The sequence below is a fragment of the Astyanax mexicanus genome, chromosome 21 (genome assembly GCF_023375975.1).
Source record: "Astyanax mexicanus isolate ESR-SI-001 chromosome 21, AstMex3_surface, whole genome shotgun sequence".
NCBI lineage: Eukaryota > Metazoa > Chordata > Actinopteri > Characiformes > Acestrorhamphidae > Astyanax > Astyanax mexicanus.
In genome coordinates this window covers 5,915,113-5,935,124 of record NC_064428.1, presented here as the reverse complement: position 1 = coordinate 5,935,124, position 20,012 = coordinate 5,915,113, and the positions used below count along the sequence as shown (strand labels likewise).

Below are 20,012 nucleotides of genomic sequence, written 5' to 3'. Positions count from 1 at the left end.
TGTTGTGGAATTAATACTACAAAATATTCTTAATAAAAAGTATGCAAAAGTTCACATCAGAAACAGTTTAAAACTCACCTTTCTAATCTACAAAACACAACCATAAATAAAACCATCAAACAAATAAAACAAGAACAAAAACATAAACATAACATAAACTGGAATAAGAGGAGGAATCTCTGGAATCAGAGATGTTGCATTATGGCCAGTTCTATTTAGTCATTTAAATGTATTAACTCCAGTAGGCTTGCTATTTGAGCATTTACACCTATAACATTAATGCTTAGTATACTTTAATCTACATTTTCACTAGGGTGCATCTACATTTATATATATATATTTTCTTTAGTTATTTTACCTCTGCCTAAGCTAAATAGTCACAACACTATTAATAATTGACAGTAATTTCACACAGATCAGCCTCAGGGCAGCATTTATGAATCCTATGATAAGAATAGCTTTATGGTATAAAGTGTTTCTGATAGTGATAAGATTAAGTTCAAAGTCTGTAGGAACGTCTGTGGGTCGGATATATTACATGTGTTCTCTTTAAGATAACCTTAATATTTAAACCTGACCGTATTTTAGACCCCCCTTCCAGTCTTAACAGCACTGTGGAGACGGACACGGGCTGCAGGCAAGTACAGATTTATAGACGTGTTACACATTACTGAACATATGTAAAAATAAACGACGATAACTAAAGCTATGTAGAACTAAATATTTAAATATGTGATTTATATAGTGCATGGGACTAAATGTTTTAAATATTAGGTAGTAATACATGAAGTATGAAGTTCTTTTGTAGTATCATTAACATGATAAATATTTAGGGTTTCTTTCCCAGACAAATATTAAGTCTTATGAAAAGGAAGTATATTTAGAAGCATTTAAAGTATGTTAAATTAGGTAAAGAATACTAAAAGTGTATTTTCTATTTAATATACTCAATGAAAATACACATTAAATATACTTTTTATAATGACACTCTTTTCCAGTGTCATTAAGGTGTACACAATATGTGTATCAATATGTACAACAAGTCATACATTTACAATATACTTCAAGTGTACTAAAAATCATGTTTTAAAAAACACATACTTGAATCTGTTTGGAGAAGTTATACGAAAAACGCACTCAAAATTACAGTCTAATGCTTTTATGTTGTATTTGAATATAGCTTAATAACAATTGCAGTTACAAGAAATACACTTAAGTTGCCATAAGTTGTTCCAAAATAGTACATTTAGTATATATTTAAGTTCATATTCATTTTGCTAAATGCTAAAGATATGTACTATTTAATGTTACATATACTTTTTTAAATATTTCAAAGACTAAATACTGTGTTTTAATGAGAAATCTCTATTTAAAATGCTGTGTAACCCAACACTAGGCTTAGTTTACCTGTTTGGGACAAAATATACAATCATAATATATGTAATTTATTTTTTAAGTTTGCAGAAGTTATACGAGAAAAGCACTCAAAATTACAGTCTAATGCTTTTATGTTGTATTTAAATATAGCTTAATAACAATTGCAGTTACAAGAAATATACTTAAGTTGCCACAAGTTGTTACAAAATAGTACATTTAGTATATATTTAGGTGCATATACATTTTGATAAATGCTAAAGATATGTACTTTTTAATGTTACATATACTTTTCAAATATTTCACAGACTAAATACTGTGTTTTAATGAGAAATCTCTATTTAAAATGCTGTGTAACCCAACACTAGGCTTAGTTTACCTGTTTGGGACAAAATATACAATCATAATATATGTAATTTATTTTTTAAAAGACTTTATCATTTAAAGAGACTGAAATTGAACATGTTTTTGTTTTTCTTTCTGTGCAGAATGTTAAGAACAGTGCTGCTCCTTATCGCTTTGTCTGGTAAGAACCTTATATATTTTCTATATAATTAAGAAATTTAAAAGAAAGATGTGCCATGCAGAGAACATTAGAATAGAGAATTAATATAAGTAGGTTTATGTTAATGGAATAAAGAATTAAGGTGATGATTTTCAAGGTCAGGACTGATATGAGGTGATCTTATGAACTTTCACCTCCCAATGCCAACAGAGCGTTTTATATATTAGCCATTACTGATAAGACGATACTAACAACTGCGGTTTTCCATAATGACTGAGATATGTATTGGTGTATACAGGTGAACACTGCCTTAGATAAGATACATTGTAAAAAATAAAAAATCTGACTGTATGTAAAATAACTGTACAGTTTGTACATAAAGTATATTTATTTTTTATTGTATATAAAAACTCAGTATATTTATAATTAGTATGACGATCCAATTTTAATTGTTATATTAGTAATGGTAAATTACATGTATTTTCTATTATTTGTTTACAGAATAATTTGATATTATTCTATATTCTATATTATTATTTGATATTATCATATTCTATATTTTTTTTAATTTTATGTAAATGTACTGAATGCAAAATTACATTATAATTACACTGTAATTTAACATATAATGTTTATATTCACTCTAACAATTGAAGTTTCTGTCTTTGTAAACTTTTAAGGTAAATCAAATTAACTTTATATTTATGTGTATGCTTACATTTAAACTCTGTAATTCTGGATACAAATTTATCTTATATTTAATTAAATTAAATCTAATACATAGTCTATTTTTAAAGAGTGCAAATACAACATTGCTCTCTATTTTAAAACATTCGAAATTTTGGTCCTCTGACAGAAAGTAAAAGCCCATATATGCCAGTAAATCTGACAAAAGTAAAATGAGTAAAGGTAAAATCAGGAAACAAGAAGAGCATTTTATTTATCTAATCGGGAAGCAGCAAAAGGGAAATAAGTGTTGTTTCCTTTACCAATTAAAATATATTTATTTATATAGCACTTTTTACAACTGATATTATTGCAAAGCAACTTTACAGGAATCTGTTTGCAGGAAAAACATAAAACACAGAACACTGAACCCCCAGTAAGCCTCAGCAGCCATAAAAACGTATTGTTAATTAATGTACCTTTATTATAAAATGTTACCAAAATGTTTTTTATTATAAAAATGTAGATAAAAATATTCCATTCTTTTTCTTGGTGCAGACGTTAAAGAGTTAAGAACTGTAATAAATTCCTGGATCATACTGGGAGAAAATAAATGAATTCTGGTTCAGAACCAATTACTCTTTTTTAAACACTGTCAAATGACTGTCCAAATATCAAAATACAAAATCATGCAATTGAATTTGTAAAGGTAGCATCAGTTAGCCTTTGTTTTGTATTTTAAAATGTCCAATAATTACTTTATAATGATTTATTTTTAATATTTTTAATATGCTTCAAATTGAGAGCAGTTAAAAATGTAAAAATCCTATATTATATAGATGTATCACACACAGAGTGATCTATTTTTTGTGTTTATTTCTTTTATCGTTGATGACTATGGTTTACAGCCAATAATAACCCCAAAATCAGTGTCTCAGAAAATTAGAATATTATATAAGACCAACTTGTACTTTTGGCAGTGTGGGCAGTGTGCCAAGTCCTGCTGGTAAATTAAATCCTCAAGATTTTGTGGGAAAACAAAACTGCACTGACTTTAGACTTGATAATAAAACACAGTGGATCAACACCAGCAGATGACAGACATGTCTCTTTATCCAAACCATCACTGATTGGTGGAAACTTCACACTAGACCTCGAGCAGTTTGGACTGTGTGTCTCTCCACTCTTCCTCCAGACTCTGCTCCCTTAATTTACAAATGAAATGTAAAATTTACTGATGATCAGTGATGGTTTGGAGAGACATGTCTGTCATCTGCTGGTGTTGATCCACTGTGTTTTATTATCAAGTCTAAAGTTTTGTTTTCCCACAAAATCTTACAGCACTTCATGCTTCCCTCTGCTGACAACTTTTATGGAGATGTGGATTTCATTTTCCAGCAGGACTTGGCACACTGCTCACACTACCAAAAGTACCAATTGGTCTTATATAATATACTCATTTTCTGAGACACTGATTTTTGGGTTTCCATTGGCTGTAAGGCATAATCATCAACAATAAAAGTAATAAACGCTTAAAATAGATCACTCTGTGTGTTTAATACATCTATATAATATATGAGTTTCACATTTTGAACTGAATTCTTGAAGTAAAGTAGCATTTGAATGACTTTTAATGATTTAATGATTTGACTTTGGCTAAGAAGTGTGTGTAAATGTGATTATAAAATCTGACTATATTTTTTATGTATGTAGGCCTTCAAGCCAGACCTTTGCCGAATGATCTTCTTCGGTTCCAAAATGGCGGCTGGGTGATTGGAGCTCCACAATTGGTCCAAGATCAACTGATGGACAATTTTGTCTATTCTGAAAGCAATGCACAATCTAGACGTTCCCCAACAGACCTGAATAACGGCCTTATCAAGAAACAAAGCAGTGTAATAAACTGTGAGTATGATTCTTAAAAACAGTACATCATACCACATACACTAAAAGTATTAACGTAGCATCAGAGTTCATCACTACACACCTCCAAACTTCATGTAGCTTCAGAGTTCATCACTACACACCTCCAAACTTCATGTAGCTTCAGATTAGTTCATCACTACACACCTCCAAACTTCATGTAGCTTCAGATTAGTTCATCACTACACACCTCCAAACTTCATGTAGCTTCAGAGTTCATCATCACTACACACCTCCAAACTTCATGTAGCTTCAGATTAGTTCATCACTACACACCTCCAAACTTCATATAGCTTCAGATTAGTTCATCACTACACACCTCCAAACTCCATGTAGCTTCAGAATAGATCATCACTACACACCTCCAAACTTCATGTAGCTTCAGATTAGATCATCACTACACACCTCCAAACTTCATGTAGCTTCAGATTAGATCATCACTACACACCTCCAAACTTCATGTAGCTTCAGAGTTCATCACTACACACCTCCAAACTTCATGTAGCTTCAGAGTAGATCATCACTACACACCTCCAAACTTCATGTAGCTTCAGATTAGTTCATCACTACACACCTCCAAACTTCATGTAGCTTCAGATTAGATCATCACTACACACCTCCAAACTTCATGTAGCTTCAGAATAGTTAATCACTACTATCTATTTTCAAAGTTCACCACCAGGTGAAAACCAGGAGTATCCTTAGACTCTTTATATTAATTTATTTACTTGATATTTTTGATTTTCTTTAAAGCTGAATCTAAGGAGAAAGTTGCTGTTGCTCCTGCTGTTGAAGTGAAAGTGCAGGACAATCCGATCCAGAAAGCCTTTGGTGCTGAGAACCGTAGACAGGGCACAGAACCTTCCAGACGTTTCCTGGTGGATCTGAACACTGGCCTGCTGAAGGAACACGTCAGCGAGATGGACAGGAGAGTTTCAGGATGTATGTATTAATTAATATAATGTGGTATGGACTAATTTGGCAATTTAATGATAGTTCAATAGAGAAAAAGTGAGCCCACACCTGGTACCGATGCTGGGCTCATTTTGAAGGAGGAGTTCATTGTTTTTACACACAAGAACTTTTTTTCCCCAAACTGTGGCTCAACTGCACAATTTTATCATTTTTCTGAGTTTAGTTTCGCAAAAGCTTCGGCCAGTCACAAAAACACAAAAACTCACTCCACAAAGCTGAGCTTATTACAGTACCCTTGCTCCAGTTCTATCAAAATGTGCGTTTATTAAGAATTAGGTATTATTGTTATACTCAGAGGCGGTTCTTTAATTAGGCAAACCTAGATATTTGCCTAGGGCCTCGACCAAATCTGTCCTTCATAGGGGCCCCCAAATCTGACCATCCCAGCTACAGTAAATACAGCAAAAACAATGTTAATTTGTTACTTATGTAAAGTAAAGAAAAAACATATTTCTATAAAAAAAACAGAAATATCAGTAGAATACCGAATTAATGTCTAAATACTAATTGTCCAAACACACATACCCCCCTCCGTTGCTTGCATTGAACTAGTCCATAATATGATGACGTAGCAACGTGCCACACAACGTGTTTCCTCTAATTACATCCACGCCAAAGCAAACACTGGTAATTTACACTGATAGTAAATAAACACAAGAGTGTTACTGACCAAAATAAATGCTTTTTAGGAGAGATATAAGTTGTGTGTATATATGTATAAGACAATACCTGACAAAATCTGTTTTAAAGACATTAATAAACATCACTGTGACAGCGCTAGTCGCAGTTTCACCGCAGCAAAGGACGAGGACGTAAAACCTTTTTTTCCTTTTATGAACTTAAGAAAACTGGAAAAAACGCTCCAGACTGGCTGAGCTGAGCTCTGTAGCCCGTGGCTGGGCTGTAGCTCTGACAGAGTAAAGACAGCGGGGCTTCTGCTGCTGCTGCTGCAGCTCTGACTAGTGGTTGGATGAGGAACTGCAGATTCCTGTAAGTGAGCAGTTTCACCAGTTTCATCCACACACAGCTCTGATTAACTCCTGAATCAGATCGGCTAAAATCAGAAGAATATCTGCCGATCGCCGTTACCGTATTTTGGCTGAAAATCGGCCAATACCGATACACTGCCGATCAATTGTTCCATCTCTAGTTATTTGGTTTATGTGTGTGTTTCAAGAATGAGGGGCCCTTGTTTATATTTTGCCTAGGGCCCCAAAATGGCTAGATCTGCCCCTGGTTATACTGATGGAAAGGGAAGTAACTCAATAAGTGGAAGCATCACATTACAAATTTACCCATCGCATGACGCCACACCCAAGTCCACTTGAAGCGAACCCACGACCCAAGACATTTCTGGATTTCTGCCCGGCTCGAAAGCAGCTTTCTCACTTGACCAAGTGTACTGAACCAGCGGAGCAAGCGAACCTGGTTCCTGAAAAAAAGACTAGGATAAAAAACGCCCTTAAAAAAACAAGGGACATGCCTAAAGCTCCTCCTCTTAAACAAGCATCCCATAAAATGTGATCCTGCATCCAGAAAAACATTTTCAATCTTTAGGAAATGTAGAGATTTACTCTTTAAACACAATTTCCTCTCTTTTTTCAGTCTACAACTACCCATCTAACAGAGAGTTCAGACAGGGTACTGAACCTTCCAGACGTTTCCTGGTGGATCTGAGAACAGGCCTTTTGAAGAGTCACGTCAGCGAGATGAACAGGAGAGTTTCAGGCTGTAAGTATAAATACGCACATATATTATTACATAAATTAACAATACATGCATAGTTATTGGCTTGATCTTGGGGTTCTAGGGGTATGAAATGACTTATATAGTAGATTTATTTTATGTCATGTAAATGTATGTAGAGATTCCTCATCCTCATAAATTTAAAACCATCCACTAAAAAGTTTTTTTAAGGAAAATTAGTTGGAAGAGGGAACCATTCTCAATACAAAATGATCATGTTATTTAGGTATGAGTGTATTTATTTTACCAAACAAATTCCTTCTAATCAATTGTAACAATTACAGTGACTGTCATGATTACAGTGACTTCTCTGACAGTTGCAGAGAAGAACAGCACTAAGTGAGTGAAGATTCAAATAGGTTATAGAGAAACCAACCCCATTATTCTTCTACTACCTTCATATTTATCTAAAATTATGATGTCTAATATCTTTTTATTTAAAGCTGAAGAAACTGTAGCAGGAGAGAGGGTGGAAATCCAGAAGGCACGCCCCGTTGAGATGCGCAGACAGGGAACTGAACCTTCCAGACGTTTCCTAGTGGATCTGAACACCGGCATCCTGAAGGAGCACGTCAGTGAGATGGACAGGAGAGTTTCAGGCTGTAGGTATCAAATGACATGTGGTATTGATTGATATTATTGGATCAATGAAAATATTGTCCTATAAAATTAAAATATAGTCATTTTTAACAAGATTTTAGGGTACCACTTTAAAATAAGACTACCTTTATAAAGGGTTTATAAACAGTTTATAATTAGTTTATTAATGATTACTAATTAGGTTGTAAATGCCTTAAAATAATTAATAATCAGTTATAACACATACGTAGAAAGGGCAACAATGACCTGCTGTTTGTCAAATAGTGAACCCACAGCCTTCTGTATTGTTGCCCTTTCTACGTATGTGTTATAACTGATTATTAATGATTTTTAAGGCATTTACTACCTAATTAGTAACCATTAATAAACTTTGTAAAGGTAGTCTTATTTTAAAGTGGTACCAATTTTAGAAACTGTAGACAAGTTTGGACACATTGTGGATTAATAATAAAGACTTATAAACTATGAAGGAGCATGTATGCAGTCAGGCAGCAGACAAAACACAAACACCTGTGGTTTGGGACAAACACCCAACCCTTCTAGAACTCCTTAAAGAGATCCAGTTGGAGAACAATTCCAGGTTTAGATTCTACCTCATGAAGCCGACTGAGAGAATCAGCAAAGAGTGGGCAAAGCTGGCCTTTAAAGCTAAAGGAGCTAATTTGAAGAATCTAAAGTATAAAACATATTTTGGCTTGTTTAACAGTTTTTTGTTTGCTTCATAATTGCATATGTGATCCTAAACTGAAATATTAAATGAGAAGAGTGTGTCCAAACTTTTTGACTGGTACTGTAGATTTTGAGTTTGTGTTTTTTGTTTTACTAAAAATGTTACCATTTAAATAGGATTGAAAATGTTTTCAATTAGGATGCAACAAATATTTGGCTATCAAAACATTTTAATATTTGAAAAAAAAAAAAACAATGAACAATGACTACATTACTTTAAGTCTTACGATGCTGCATTAATCATTTTTTTTATTTTAATTTTGCAATATATATATATGTTTTTAAATAAAGACAAAACTATATGCAGGCTATTTAATGTATGCAATGGAGAAAAAATAGCAAAATTAACAAAAGCAAAAATCAGACCCTGGGTGGTCCAGTGAACTAAGCTGCTATCACTAGGGGATGCAAAGTGGTCCAGCAGTCTAAAGCGCTGCCACTATGATCAGGAGCTTGCTGGTTCGAATCCCGGTCATGCTGCTTTCCAATAAGCAGCTGAAGTCAGAGATAGTACAATTGATCAAACTCTCTCTGGGCGGGTACAGTGGATGGCGCTCTTTTCCCTCATCACTCCTAGGGTGATGTGGATCAGCACAAGGCTGCGGCTGTGAGCTGATGTATCGGAACCAAGTCGCTGAGCTTTCCTCCGAGTGCGCTGTGATGCTACTCGGCAATCCCGCATCAGTTCAAAAAGAGGCCGAGTCTAACTTTACATTTTACATACAAGTTAGAATCTTCAATGAAACGAAATATATGAACAGAGACATATATGCTTATATTAAGCAATTATTATTATTATTATTTTTTTAGTTATTAATTTTTCTAGATTTTTATATACTGGCAAATATACTGGCAAAAACAAGACAAATATATATACATTAAGATGTTTATGCTTATACCATGCAAACTATAAGCAATCATAAAGTTTAATAAACTACTAAAGACTTCAAAGAGCACTTACACCTCTCCTAACACCTCTAACAAACAAATTACTTTTAACCTTATTTCCTTCTTCTCCTCGTTTCCTTCTTCATCCCACTATTTTCATTTGGACTCCTTTAGGCCCCTTTGTAAATGTAATGTAATGTAAATGTAATGGAAAGCCCCAAATTGAGTGAAGTAAGACTTAAATCAAGACAAATCATTGATTTATTGACTTTAATGGCTTAAAGTTGTATAAAAGAATAAAAAGAATGCTTATTTTGCATTCAAATGACCTAAAATAAGGTGAAAATTCTAAGTGAGACTGATATAGATCATTATTTCCAAAATTAGAAAAAATTATCTTATCCTAACCAAAGCTTAAGATTTGTTTCTGTGAAATTACATCATTTTACTCGCTTATATTGAGTAGAATTGAGTTTTTTAAAAAGTAAATTATAAGTTTATAAGGGTTTAACTTGTGTCTTTCCCTCCACAGTCTCTCCATATAACTCTCCATCCCGTCAGGAGTTCCGGCAGGGCACTGAAAACTCACGCAGAACTCTGGTGGATATCCGGACCGGCCTGCAGCTTGCTCATCTAACAGAGATGCAGAGGAGCACATCACCATGTGAGTCTTAAATAGAACAGATCAGCCCATTCAAACACAGACAGAAACCTGTGATTACAGATGAAATCTTTATTGCAGCTTTTCAGCAATTTGAGAGGAAAATTGATACCTCTGTCAGCTCAGAACTACGTCTGCGAATGTCGACTGAATTTTTTGCTTTTATTTTTGCAGTGGATGAATTCAGACAGGGCACAGAGTACAGCCCGGCAGCCCTGCTGCAGCTCAGAGCAGAGCTGATGGAGAACATGGAGAGAGATAAATTTACTGAAGATCAAAGCAAGGGCAAAGACAGCGCTCATCACAGAGCATCTCCACCTGAGATCCGCAGACAGGGAACAGAACCTTCCAGACGTTTCCTTATCGACCCCAACACTGGCATGCTGAAGGAACACGTCAGCGAGATGGACCGGAGAGTCTCAGGCTGTAAGTGTGACTCACACAGTCAAGACAGAATATTATGACCACCTCCTTATTATTATTATTATAATACTACACTGATATATTACAGTATATCAGAAACACTGATCATATAGAACACTGTGTAGTTCTGTAAGTACCCCACAGGATAGACCACCACAGAGCAGGTGCTGTACTGGTACAGTGAGTGCATTAGCCACAGCAGTGCTGCTGGAGTTTTTAAACACCTACAGCTGCTCCACCTTGTAGATAAAGTAAAGTCAGAGATAGAAGCTTACAGAAGTTTACAGTGTTGATCATCGTCTAGTCCTTCATTAGTGATAATAGTGAGATAATAATGAGAGAGCTGGACTCCAAAGATCTGGAACCATATCGGCTTTAGAGATAAATGCAGGTTATGAAAATGTTTGAAAAATTGTTATACGTTTCTGTCTACAGTCTACAACTACCCATCCAACTACGAGTTCAGACAGGGCACTGAGAACTCTCAGGCTACTCTGGTGGACATCAGATCTGGACACCTTCTGGCTCCACTGTCAGAGATGCAGAGGACAGTAGCACTATGTAAGTTTGATAATGTTGAATGGCTAATTGTGGTAGATAGCTAACTTTTGCATTTGGATTTAAATTTAGATTTAGATTGGACTAGAAGCCTAAAGAATAAAATGTTTGAACACACCTTAAAAACAGTGTTTTTCATCATTGTAAACAGTTCTGCATTGTAGATTAATATTAAAAGCATTCAACTACGAAGAAAAACACATAAAAATTATTTTTACAGAATATGTTTTATATTTTAGATTCTTCAAAGTAGCACCTCTTGTTTAGATGACAGCTTTGCACATATTTGGCTTGTTTTTTCTCAGTCAGTTTTATGAGGTAGAGTCACCTGGAATTCAGGGTTTCAGTTAACAGCTGTGCTGAACTCATCAAGAGTTAATTACATGATTTTCTTGTCTCTTAATAAAGTGTTTGAGAGCATCAGTTAAAGTAAAGTAGTGAAGAGGTAGAGTTACAGGTATACAGTGAACAGTGAATATTTGAGTAATGTTCTAATCCAGATTATGAGAAGCAAGAACTACGTGAACTAATTATAGAAAAAAAAAATACTTTAAGAAATAAAGGTCAGTCAATCTGAAACATTTCAAGAACTTTGAAAGTATTCTCAGGTGCAGTTGCAAAGACCATTAAAAACATTATGATGGAACTGGCTCTTATCAGGACTGCCCCAAGAAAGAGTTCCCTCTGTTGTATCAGAGTTACCAGCCTCAGAAACCGCAAGTTAACAGCTCCCCAGATAACCTAAATGCCTCACAGAGTATTTTGGTTTGTTTAACACTTTTAAGGTGCTAAATTATTCTTTATGTGTTCCTTCATAGTCTGGATGACTTCAGAATTAATTTATAATGTATGTATAATATAACGACTTGTTCTGTATTTCATAACAGTTGTTACAGCCTACTGTCAGTGCATAGATGGAATTGTACAAAAACACAATCATAATCATGTTTAACCTTCACAGTATCTGACCAAGGAAGTATGGAACACTCTCCAGACATTTCACCAGAGCTGCACAGCAACCACCTTGTAGAGAACATAGGAGCAAATGAAGGTATGTGTCTTTTTATGACTATATGTCTCCATATACTGTATAGTCCAAACACAATAAGCTTTTTATTGAATTACCCTGTCCTGTTTTCCATAGTACATATACCTGACTTCAGACAAGCTGAAAACATGGAGCCGCAGAAAGCTCTAGAACATAATGAGGGTAAGCAGGTTTTCATAGTCTAAAGCTACATTTAAGTCAAGTCAAGTAAAGTGGCTTTTATTGTCATTACATCTGAGTACAGGTACACAGTGTAACTAAATTACCATGGTGCAACATGGAACAACAATTCAATAGACAAACATAAAGTGCAAAAATGTAACAAAAGTTGCAACATAGGACTATAACACTACAAAAATTCAATAAATACAAAAGACGAGACAATTAAACAGACAGGACAGTGCAGTATTGATATGGTACAATGACAATTCTAGTGAGAAAAAGGTGCAGAAATATGCAGCATACTGTAACATATAGAACATATATGATCACATAAGTTACTGAGGTAGAGAGTTTATAGTTCTATAGAATGAAGCAGCAAATATTACTGATAGGGACAGAGACATTTCAATCTATATGTGCTGAGAGAATAGAGTGATGGTTGGGTTCAGTACAGTCTTTGTGTGTGTGAAGGGTGGTGGGGGGATTTCAGTTCAGTTCTGTGTGGGTGTGTGTGGGGGGGTTCAACTCTGTCTCTGTGTGTTGAAGAGTCTGACTGCCTGGTGGAAGAAGCTGTTGCAGAGTCTGGTAGTGGAGCTCTGTGAGTTGAGGAGTCTGTTTGCCATGTGAAAGGAGCTGTTGCAGAGTCTGGTAGTGGAGCTCTGTGAGTTAAGGAGTCTGATTGCCTGGTGCATGAAGCTGTTGCAGAGTCTGGTAGTGGAGGCTTTGTGTGTTGAGGAGTCTGACTGCCTGGTGGAAAAAGCTGTCGCAGAGTCTAGTAGTGGAGCTCTGTGATTTGAGGAGTCTGACTGCCTGGTGGATGAAGCTGTTGCAGAGTCTTGTAGTGGAGGCTCTGTGTGTTAAGGAGTCTGATTGCCATGTGAAAGGAGCTGTTCCAGAGTCTGGTAGTGGAGCTCTGTGAGTTGAGGAGTCTGATTGCCTGGTGGATGAAGCTGTTACAGAGTCTGGTAGTGGAGGCTCAGATGCTCCTGTGTTTTCTGCCGGACGGCATCAGAATAAAGAGTCTGTGTGAGGGATGGGTGGGGTTGTCCACAATCGGAGAGAGACACCTATAATCTGGATTCAACTAATTCAGTAGATTAGTTTTACATCGGGATGGGGTGTAATGTAATTTTAATATAGGGTTTCTGTAAAATGTATGTCCAATTTGCATGGGAAATATCAGCATTATTGACTTGGGAGATGGGAGCGGCTTCTTGATTTATACACTGCTTTCACTTCCAAAAACATGTAATAAAATATGTTCACCCACTTGTCCAAATCATTGAACTCACACAGGTGTATAAAATCAGCAGTTAGGCATGCAGACTATTTCTACAAACATTAGTAAAAGAATAGGTCTCTCTCTGGAGCTCATTGAACTGTGAACTTTCCACAAGATATAAGGGAATATATAACCTCATCAATTTCCACAGAATTAATGCAGCCTGTGTTTTTTTTTTTTTGTTTTTTTTTTTACAACTCATTTTACAGAAGGTAAAGGGCTGTCGAATCCGTACTAACTTGGAAGTCTTTACTAATCTAGTCTAATAGGTCTTGATTCTCTTAGAACAAATTATATTCTAAATTTGACTATTCATTTGTCTGTTTTAGTTATGGAGGAGTTAATGCATGGTATGGAATACAGCCATGCTAACATCATTGATAACCACATCATGGAGTCTGCTGAGATGAAGAAAATTGATGGTAAGTAATTACTATTATAATAACTCTATAGAAACGGTGTTAAAGAGTACATATTGTAAAATACTAAACAACAGGGCTGGGAGATTAATCAAATTATTGTTTTAATATGATTTTGATGGTCAATAGAGCATTCAACTTTACATATAGAAGCTGCGAAATGAAATCTCAGTAGATAGACATTTGCTTCTGTCAGAAACCTGTTATGTGGCAATTTTATGAGGCAGTGATTTAAATATTTTTCACTTATTCTTAATTTAAATACAAGAAAGTAATGATTGCACCATGTTTAATATATAGGCTGCTGTAAGGTTGAAGGGGGCTGCTAACTATTTGTAAAATAAACAAATAAATAAACAAACAAATAAATAAATAAATACATAAAGTTCGAAATTAAATGTAAATGAAACAATAGCTTGCCTGTTTACAAATAAAAAACTGAATAACTAAAAATCTAAATTGTAATAGAGAATCGCTTATATATTAGTGCGTCTCAAAAATAAAAATTGAATATAATTGAAAAGTTATTTTATTTCAGTAATTTAGTTCAAAATGTAAACACTCATATATTATATAGATGCATTACATACAGAGTAATCTATTTTAACCTTTTTTTTTTTACCTTGATAATTATGACTTATTATGGAAAACATTACACTGACTTGGACTTGATAATAAAACACTGTGGATAAACACCAGCAGATGACATGTCTCTCTAAACCATCACTGATTATCAGAAAATTTTACATTTCATTTTTAAATGAAGGGAGCAGAGTCTGGAGGAAGAGTGGAGAGACACACAGTCCAAACTGCTCGAGGTCTAGTGTGAAGTTTTCACCAATCAGTGATGGTTTGCAGAGATGTGTGGATTTCATTTTCCAGCAGGATTTGGCACACTGCCCACACTGACAAAAGTGCCAATTGGTCTTATATAATATTAAGTTTTTTTGAGACATTGATTTTTTTGGGTTTTCATTGTTTGTAAGCCATAATGATCAAAAATGAAATAAATAAACACTTAAAATAGATCACTCTTTGTGTAATACACCTACATATATATGATTCACATTTTGAACTAAATAACTGAAATAAAGTAACTTTTCAATGATATTCTTATTTTTTGATATGCACTAGTATTTGAAAACTATTAAGATTATTTTTTTACAATAAAAAAAGCCACACACAGCCTGACCTAATAGTATATATAATGGTATATAATTCTGATTTTATATATTAAGTCCTTATTTTGGACTGATGATACTTATAAGGACAGTGGGATCTGAAGATAGAGTATAGCACTAAATGAACCACTGTCTGGCACCAATCTTTAGTAATAAATTAGAAATCATTAATGTCAAAGCAATATCTATATATATTTTTAAATTCCTACTGCAGCCTAGACTTTGGAACACAGAGTGTGTCTCTCGAGGGTTAAATTATTAATCTATAATGTGTGTGCTGTGTTTTTGAAAGATGATGGAGTTACTATGTGCCAGGGGGAGGAAATTGATGGGAAATGTTATTATTTCAACTCAAATCTACTGACCTTCAGTGAAGCCGAGGTAAATCACTGTTCTTCATTTACTTCAGTCTTCAGTCTGATGGCTGAAACTGACTGTTCAGCAATCTCAATATACAGTATATTCTCATATTGGACTGTCAATCAGGTATCAGCGATGACAGAGTAATTATTATCTACTCACTGTTCATTCTGTGTCTTTCCAGACTTCCTGTAAAACGTTCTCTTCACTTGGACACTTGGCTTCAGTGACGAGTTCTGGTCTACATGTACGACTTGTGGAGTTGGTGACCAGGGCCAAGGGTGAAGGAGTCCTGACGTGGTTAGGTGGCATCATGAGGGTAAATATTCATATATGCTTCATATTACATTAAAATACCAGTTAAACTGTTCATAATTCTTAGTAACATACATTATGTATTTATGTATGGGGTCGCCATTATGTAGTTATATTTAAATCACTTAAATAAAATCAAATATTTGAAGTTATACAATATATTGCCAAAAAATAATTTCCATGGACACAGGTGTATAAAACCGTAACGCAGTATAAAAACCATTGCATAGGAACAGTGGAAAAATGTTTGGCAATCCGATGGACGAGTTTGGGTTTGCCAGTTGCCAGGAGAACAGTACAGAGCACTGTAATACGCTAAATGTAAAGTTTGGTGGAGGGGGGATTATGGTGTGGGGTTGTTTTTCATGAAATGGGCTTTGTTTCTTAGATCCAGTGAAAGAAACTCTTAATGCTTCATTACTTCAAGAGATTTTGGACAAATTCATGATTCCGTCTCAAAAATTGGGGACGGAAATATACCAGGTAAAAAAAATTAACCAGCGTGTTTTATCATTTAGTGTGAGTAAATTAACTTTTTGTGACCGCAAATGTGAAACTCGCAAGCAAAAAAAGGGCTAAAAAAAAAGAATATCGCACTTGAGCTTCATTTTTCTCCTCTCAAGTGTTTATTTTCCACTGGAATTCACAGTTCTCCTCGCGCGCTGTGCGAATTACCTGCAGCTTTTGCGCTCGAGTTTTGAAAGAGGTGGTTTTGACAGTTTGGGGACGGGGTCAGGGTTGCCTCCCTCAGCGAATGCTATTGGCCTATATCGCCAGGGTAAGTTAGTTAGCTGGCTATGCTAACATCCAAACAACCCACTCTCCGGCGCTGTTAGCCCGGGTTTAGTGCTCGGAGTGCCCGGCTCTCTCGTTCGGCGTCTGGAGCGACCGGCCCTGAACGAGACAGCCGGTCACTCCGAGCACTAAAGCCGGGCAGACAGCGGTGGAGAGTGGGTTGTTTGGATGTTAGCATAGCCAGCTAGCTAACTCACCCTGGAGATATCAGCCAATAGCATTCGCTGAGGGATGTGACCCTGACCCCGTCCCCGAACTGTCAAAACCACCTCTTTAAAAACTCGAGCGCAAAAGCCTCGCTCGAGCAAAAACTAAAGCCGCAGGTAATTCGCATGGTGCACGAGGAGAACTGTGAATTCCAGCGGAAAATAAACACCTGAGAGGAGAAAAATGAAGCTCGAGAGCGATATTCTTCTCAGCGTGCACACAATTCCCTTTTTTTGCTCGTGAGCTACACATTTGCGCTTGCGAGAAGTTCATTTACACACGGGGTTAATTTTTTTCACCTGGTATTTTTGCACCCCAGACTTTTGACATTGATGTGACGCCATACTTTTTCCTGTTCCAACATGACCGAACCTCAACCTGATAAAACAGCTTTGAGATGAATTAAAGTTTAGGCTGTGAGCCAGAGATTATTTTCCAACATCAGTGTCTGACCTCACAACTGCTCTCCTGGAAGAATGGTCAAATTGTTCCATAAACACACTCCTAAACCTTGTGAAAATCCTTCCTAGAAGAGTTGAGGCTGTTATAGCTGCAAAATGTAGGCTGATATCATATTAAACTCTATGGATTAAGAATGAGATGACACTAAATTCATACACATGCAGAGGCAGATGAGTGAATACTTTTAGTAATATAGTGAATATATGACTATTATTAAGTTATTATTGAGTTTCAAAATATACCAAACACTATCCAGTCCATATAGAAATTTTATGGAAACTACAATGCCAACTACAAAGCCAAAAGTAATGGGACATCAATATGTGAGTTTATCATGTAGTGTTACCTCAGGAGACGACAAGGAGATGCATGACAAGATAACACAAATAGAGTGTGATTAAGGCCAAAAGTAATGGGACACAATGACTTTTGGCATGCCAGTGTTAATAGTCAGTGATATTTTATTGATACAAGGCACCAATATTAAGATTATAAATACAGCTCTGGAAAAAATAAGAGACCACTTAAAAATGATGAGTTTCTTTGATTTTACCAAATTGAAAACCTCTGGAATATAATCAAGAGGAAGATGGATGATCACAAGCCATCAAACCACCAAACTGAACTGCTTGAAGTTTTGCACCCGGAGTAGCATAAAGTTATCCAAAAGCAGTGTGTAAGACTGGTGGAGGAGAACATGATGCCAAGATGCATGAAACTGTGATTAAAAACCAGGGTTATTCCACCAAATATTGATTTCTGAACTCTTAAAACGTTAATAATATGAACTTGTTTTCTTTGCATTATTTGAGGCCTGAAAGCTCTGCAGCTTTTTTTTTATTTCAGCCATTTCTCATTTTTTTGCAAATAAATGCTCTAAATGACAATATTTTATTTGGAATTTGTAAGACATGTCTGTAGTTTATAGAATAAAACAACAATGTTCATTTTACTCAAACATAAACCTATAAATAGCAAAATCAGAGAAACTGATTCAGAAACTGAAGTGTTCTCTTAATTTGTTCCAGAGCTTTATGTGCATACTTATTAATTATTATCCTTTAAAATGTTATGTACTTTCCTTACAGGATGCCCAGTTTGAGTGGACTGATGGATCTAGCTGGGAATATAGTGACTGGATGCCCGGTCACCCCAGCACAGAGAAATACGAGCAGTCCTGCATGGAGATGTTCAGAATGGGTAAGCTGTCAACTGTACACTGTGCAGTTTGATTTAGGGTGTGTCAGTGTGTCTTTGCTATCGTAACGATGGGAAAAGTACACCTTGCTCAGCTTGTGTTAATTCTCTTAATTAATGATAGGCTTGTATTGAGCATAACAAATGTCACTTCCCCTTCCCTTTAAGAGTCAGGTGCGCTCTGACTTTGGCGTATTGCTATTTTAACAGTGCAGCTACCTGAACATATATATTTTGACAATTCACTGCCAAGATAGCAATGAACGTCTGACTGTTGACATCTGTCTAGGTAGTATTCAGTCAGTGGCGCACCTGTGTTTTTCGATGCCAAGATAGCAATATGACAAAAATTTACCTGAACACACCTTACTTTCAGACCACCACACCCATCGTTGTAGATATATTCACAAGAACAGTTGCTATTTAAACAACATAGACACAAGAAGTGAAAATAGACTGTTTAATAGGCAGAGTGTAAAATAGAGTACAATGTGTGCTAACCAAATGGTTTTACAATCACAAATGTCTCTAGTAGTTCAGCTATATAGACAGTCGTATTGATCTGATGTGTCCCTAACAATTTCCTGGACCTTTTGGAGGCTACACTTGAACAAATACTGTTAATTATCATAAATTATGTACAATTTTAACAGTTTAAAGTATTTCATGTGTGTAATGGCACCAATTTCATTTCAGTAAGCTTAGATTTCCAGATTTCCACTAAGGCTGGGTTCAGCATTAGCATTAGCATCAGCGGCTTGGGTTAGCAGCAAGCTACAGTCCAATAATACTGACCTCTGTACGGCATAAAAACAAGCGCTTAGCATGGTTAGCAGCTAACGCTAATGCTGCTCCAGCAGTGCAAGCAAGGGTTTGCAGCAGGCTGCATACCGATAATACTCACCTCTGAACAGCAAGAGAGCTAGCGCTTTGCAGAGAAATTAAAGATTATAATCTGGTGTTTCTCATGGTGCAAAAAAATATGATAATCTCTCTCTGTCTACTCCTTAATCTCAACAGGTGAGAGCTGGTGGACAGCAGCAGACTGTGACCTGAAGAGAGCATCAGTTTGCTCATACCCTGTAAGAGCACTGTGATCCATCTTATAACATACTCAGCATAAAACGATCACTGAGCATCATATCAAAAGTTCCTTAACATATATATGCAGGATGTTCAGTATATACTTTTAAACCTGATCTAATAAATAAATGCAGTTTTCTGCCTTACAAAGATGTCTCGTCTTTTTATCTGGGATTAAAAAATATTTAAAACCAAAGTTATATGATAAGCAGTTTAAAATGTTTAACTGTTTAAATATAAAACATGCATAACATTTTCATTTCACCATTAAAAATGTGAATTGTAATCAGCCGACTCTAATAAATACTTTAATATTTTTTGAGACAGTTTTCTTTTAAAGGTTTATCACCCGTTAGATGAAAGTTTACAAAGGCATGCTTGAATAATTTATATAAATGAGTAGGATGCTAGAAAATAAATAAATAAAATAACAGATTTTTTCCTACAGAAGAA

General features: G+C 35.5%; 1 protein-coding gene across 3 annotated transcripts; it reads left to right on the top strand.

The window, feature by feature from the left end:
* The first annotated feature begins 524 nt into the window (after positions 1-524).
* wu:fa56d06 (uncharacterized protein LOC795664 homolog) lies at positions 525-19,709 on the top strand. Of its 3 annotated transcripts, XM_022674971.2 has the most exons (16): positions 525-637; positions 1,863-1,900; positions 4,259-4,450; positions 5,222-5,410; positions 7,049-7,174; positions 7,633-7,791; positions 9,939-10,070; positions 10,242-10,493; positions 10,926-11,051; positions 12,010-12,099; positions 12,193-12,258; positions 13,870-13,962; positions 15,433-15,521; positions 15,685-15,819; positions 18,368-18,479; positions 19,497-19,709. In XM_022674971.2, the coding sequence occupies exons 2-16, from the start codon at positions 1,864-1,866 to the stop codon at positions 19,571-19,573; spliced, it is 1,875 nt and encodes a 624-aa protein (XP_022530692.2). In that variant the 5' UTR covers positions 525-637; position 1,863; the 3' UTR covers positions 19,574-19,709. The 3 variants fall into 3 exon arrangements, with proteins under 3 accessions (XP_022530692.2, XP_022530693.2, XP_049325228.1); XM_022674972.2 differs by lacking the exon at positions 7,633-7,791 and having other exon boundaries at positions 562-637; XM_049469271.1 differs by lacking the exons at positions 7,049-7,174; positions 7,633-7,791 and having other exon boundaries at positions 562-637.
* The last annotated feature ends 303 nt before the right edge of the window (positions 19,710-20,012 follow it).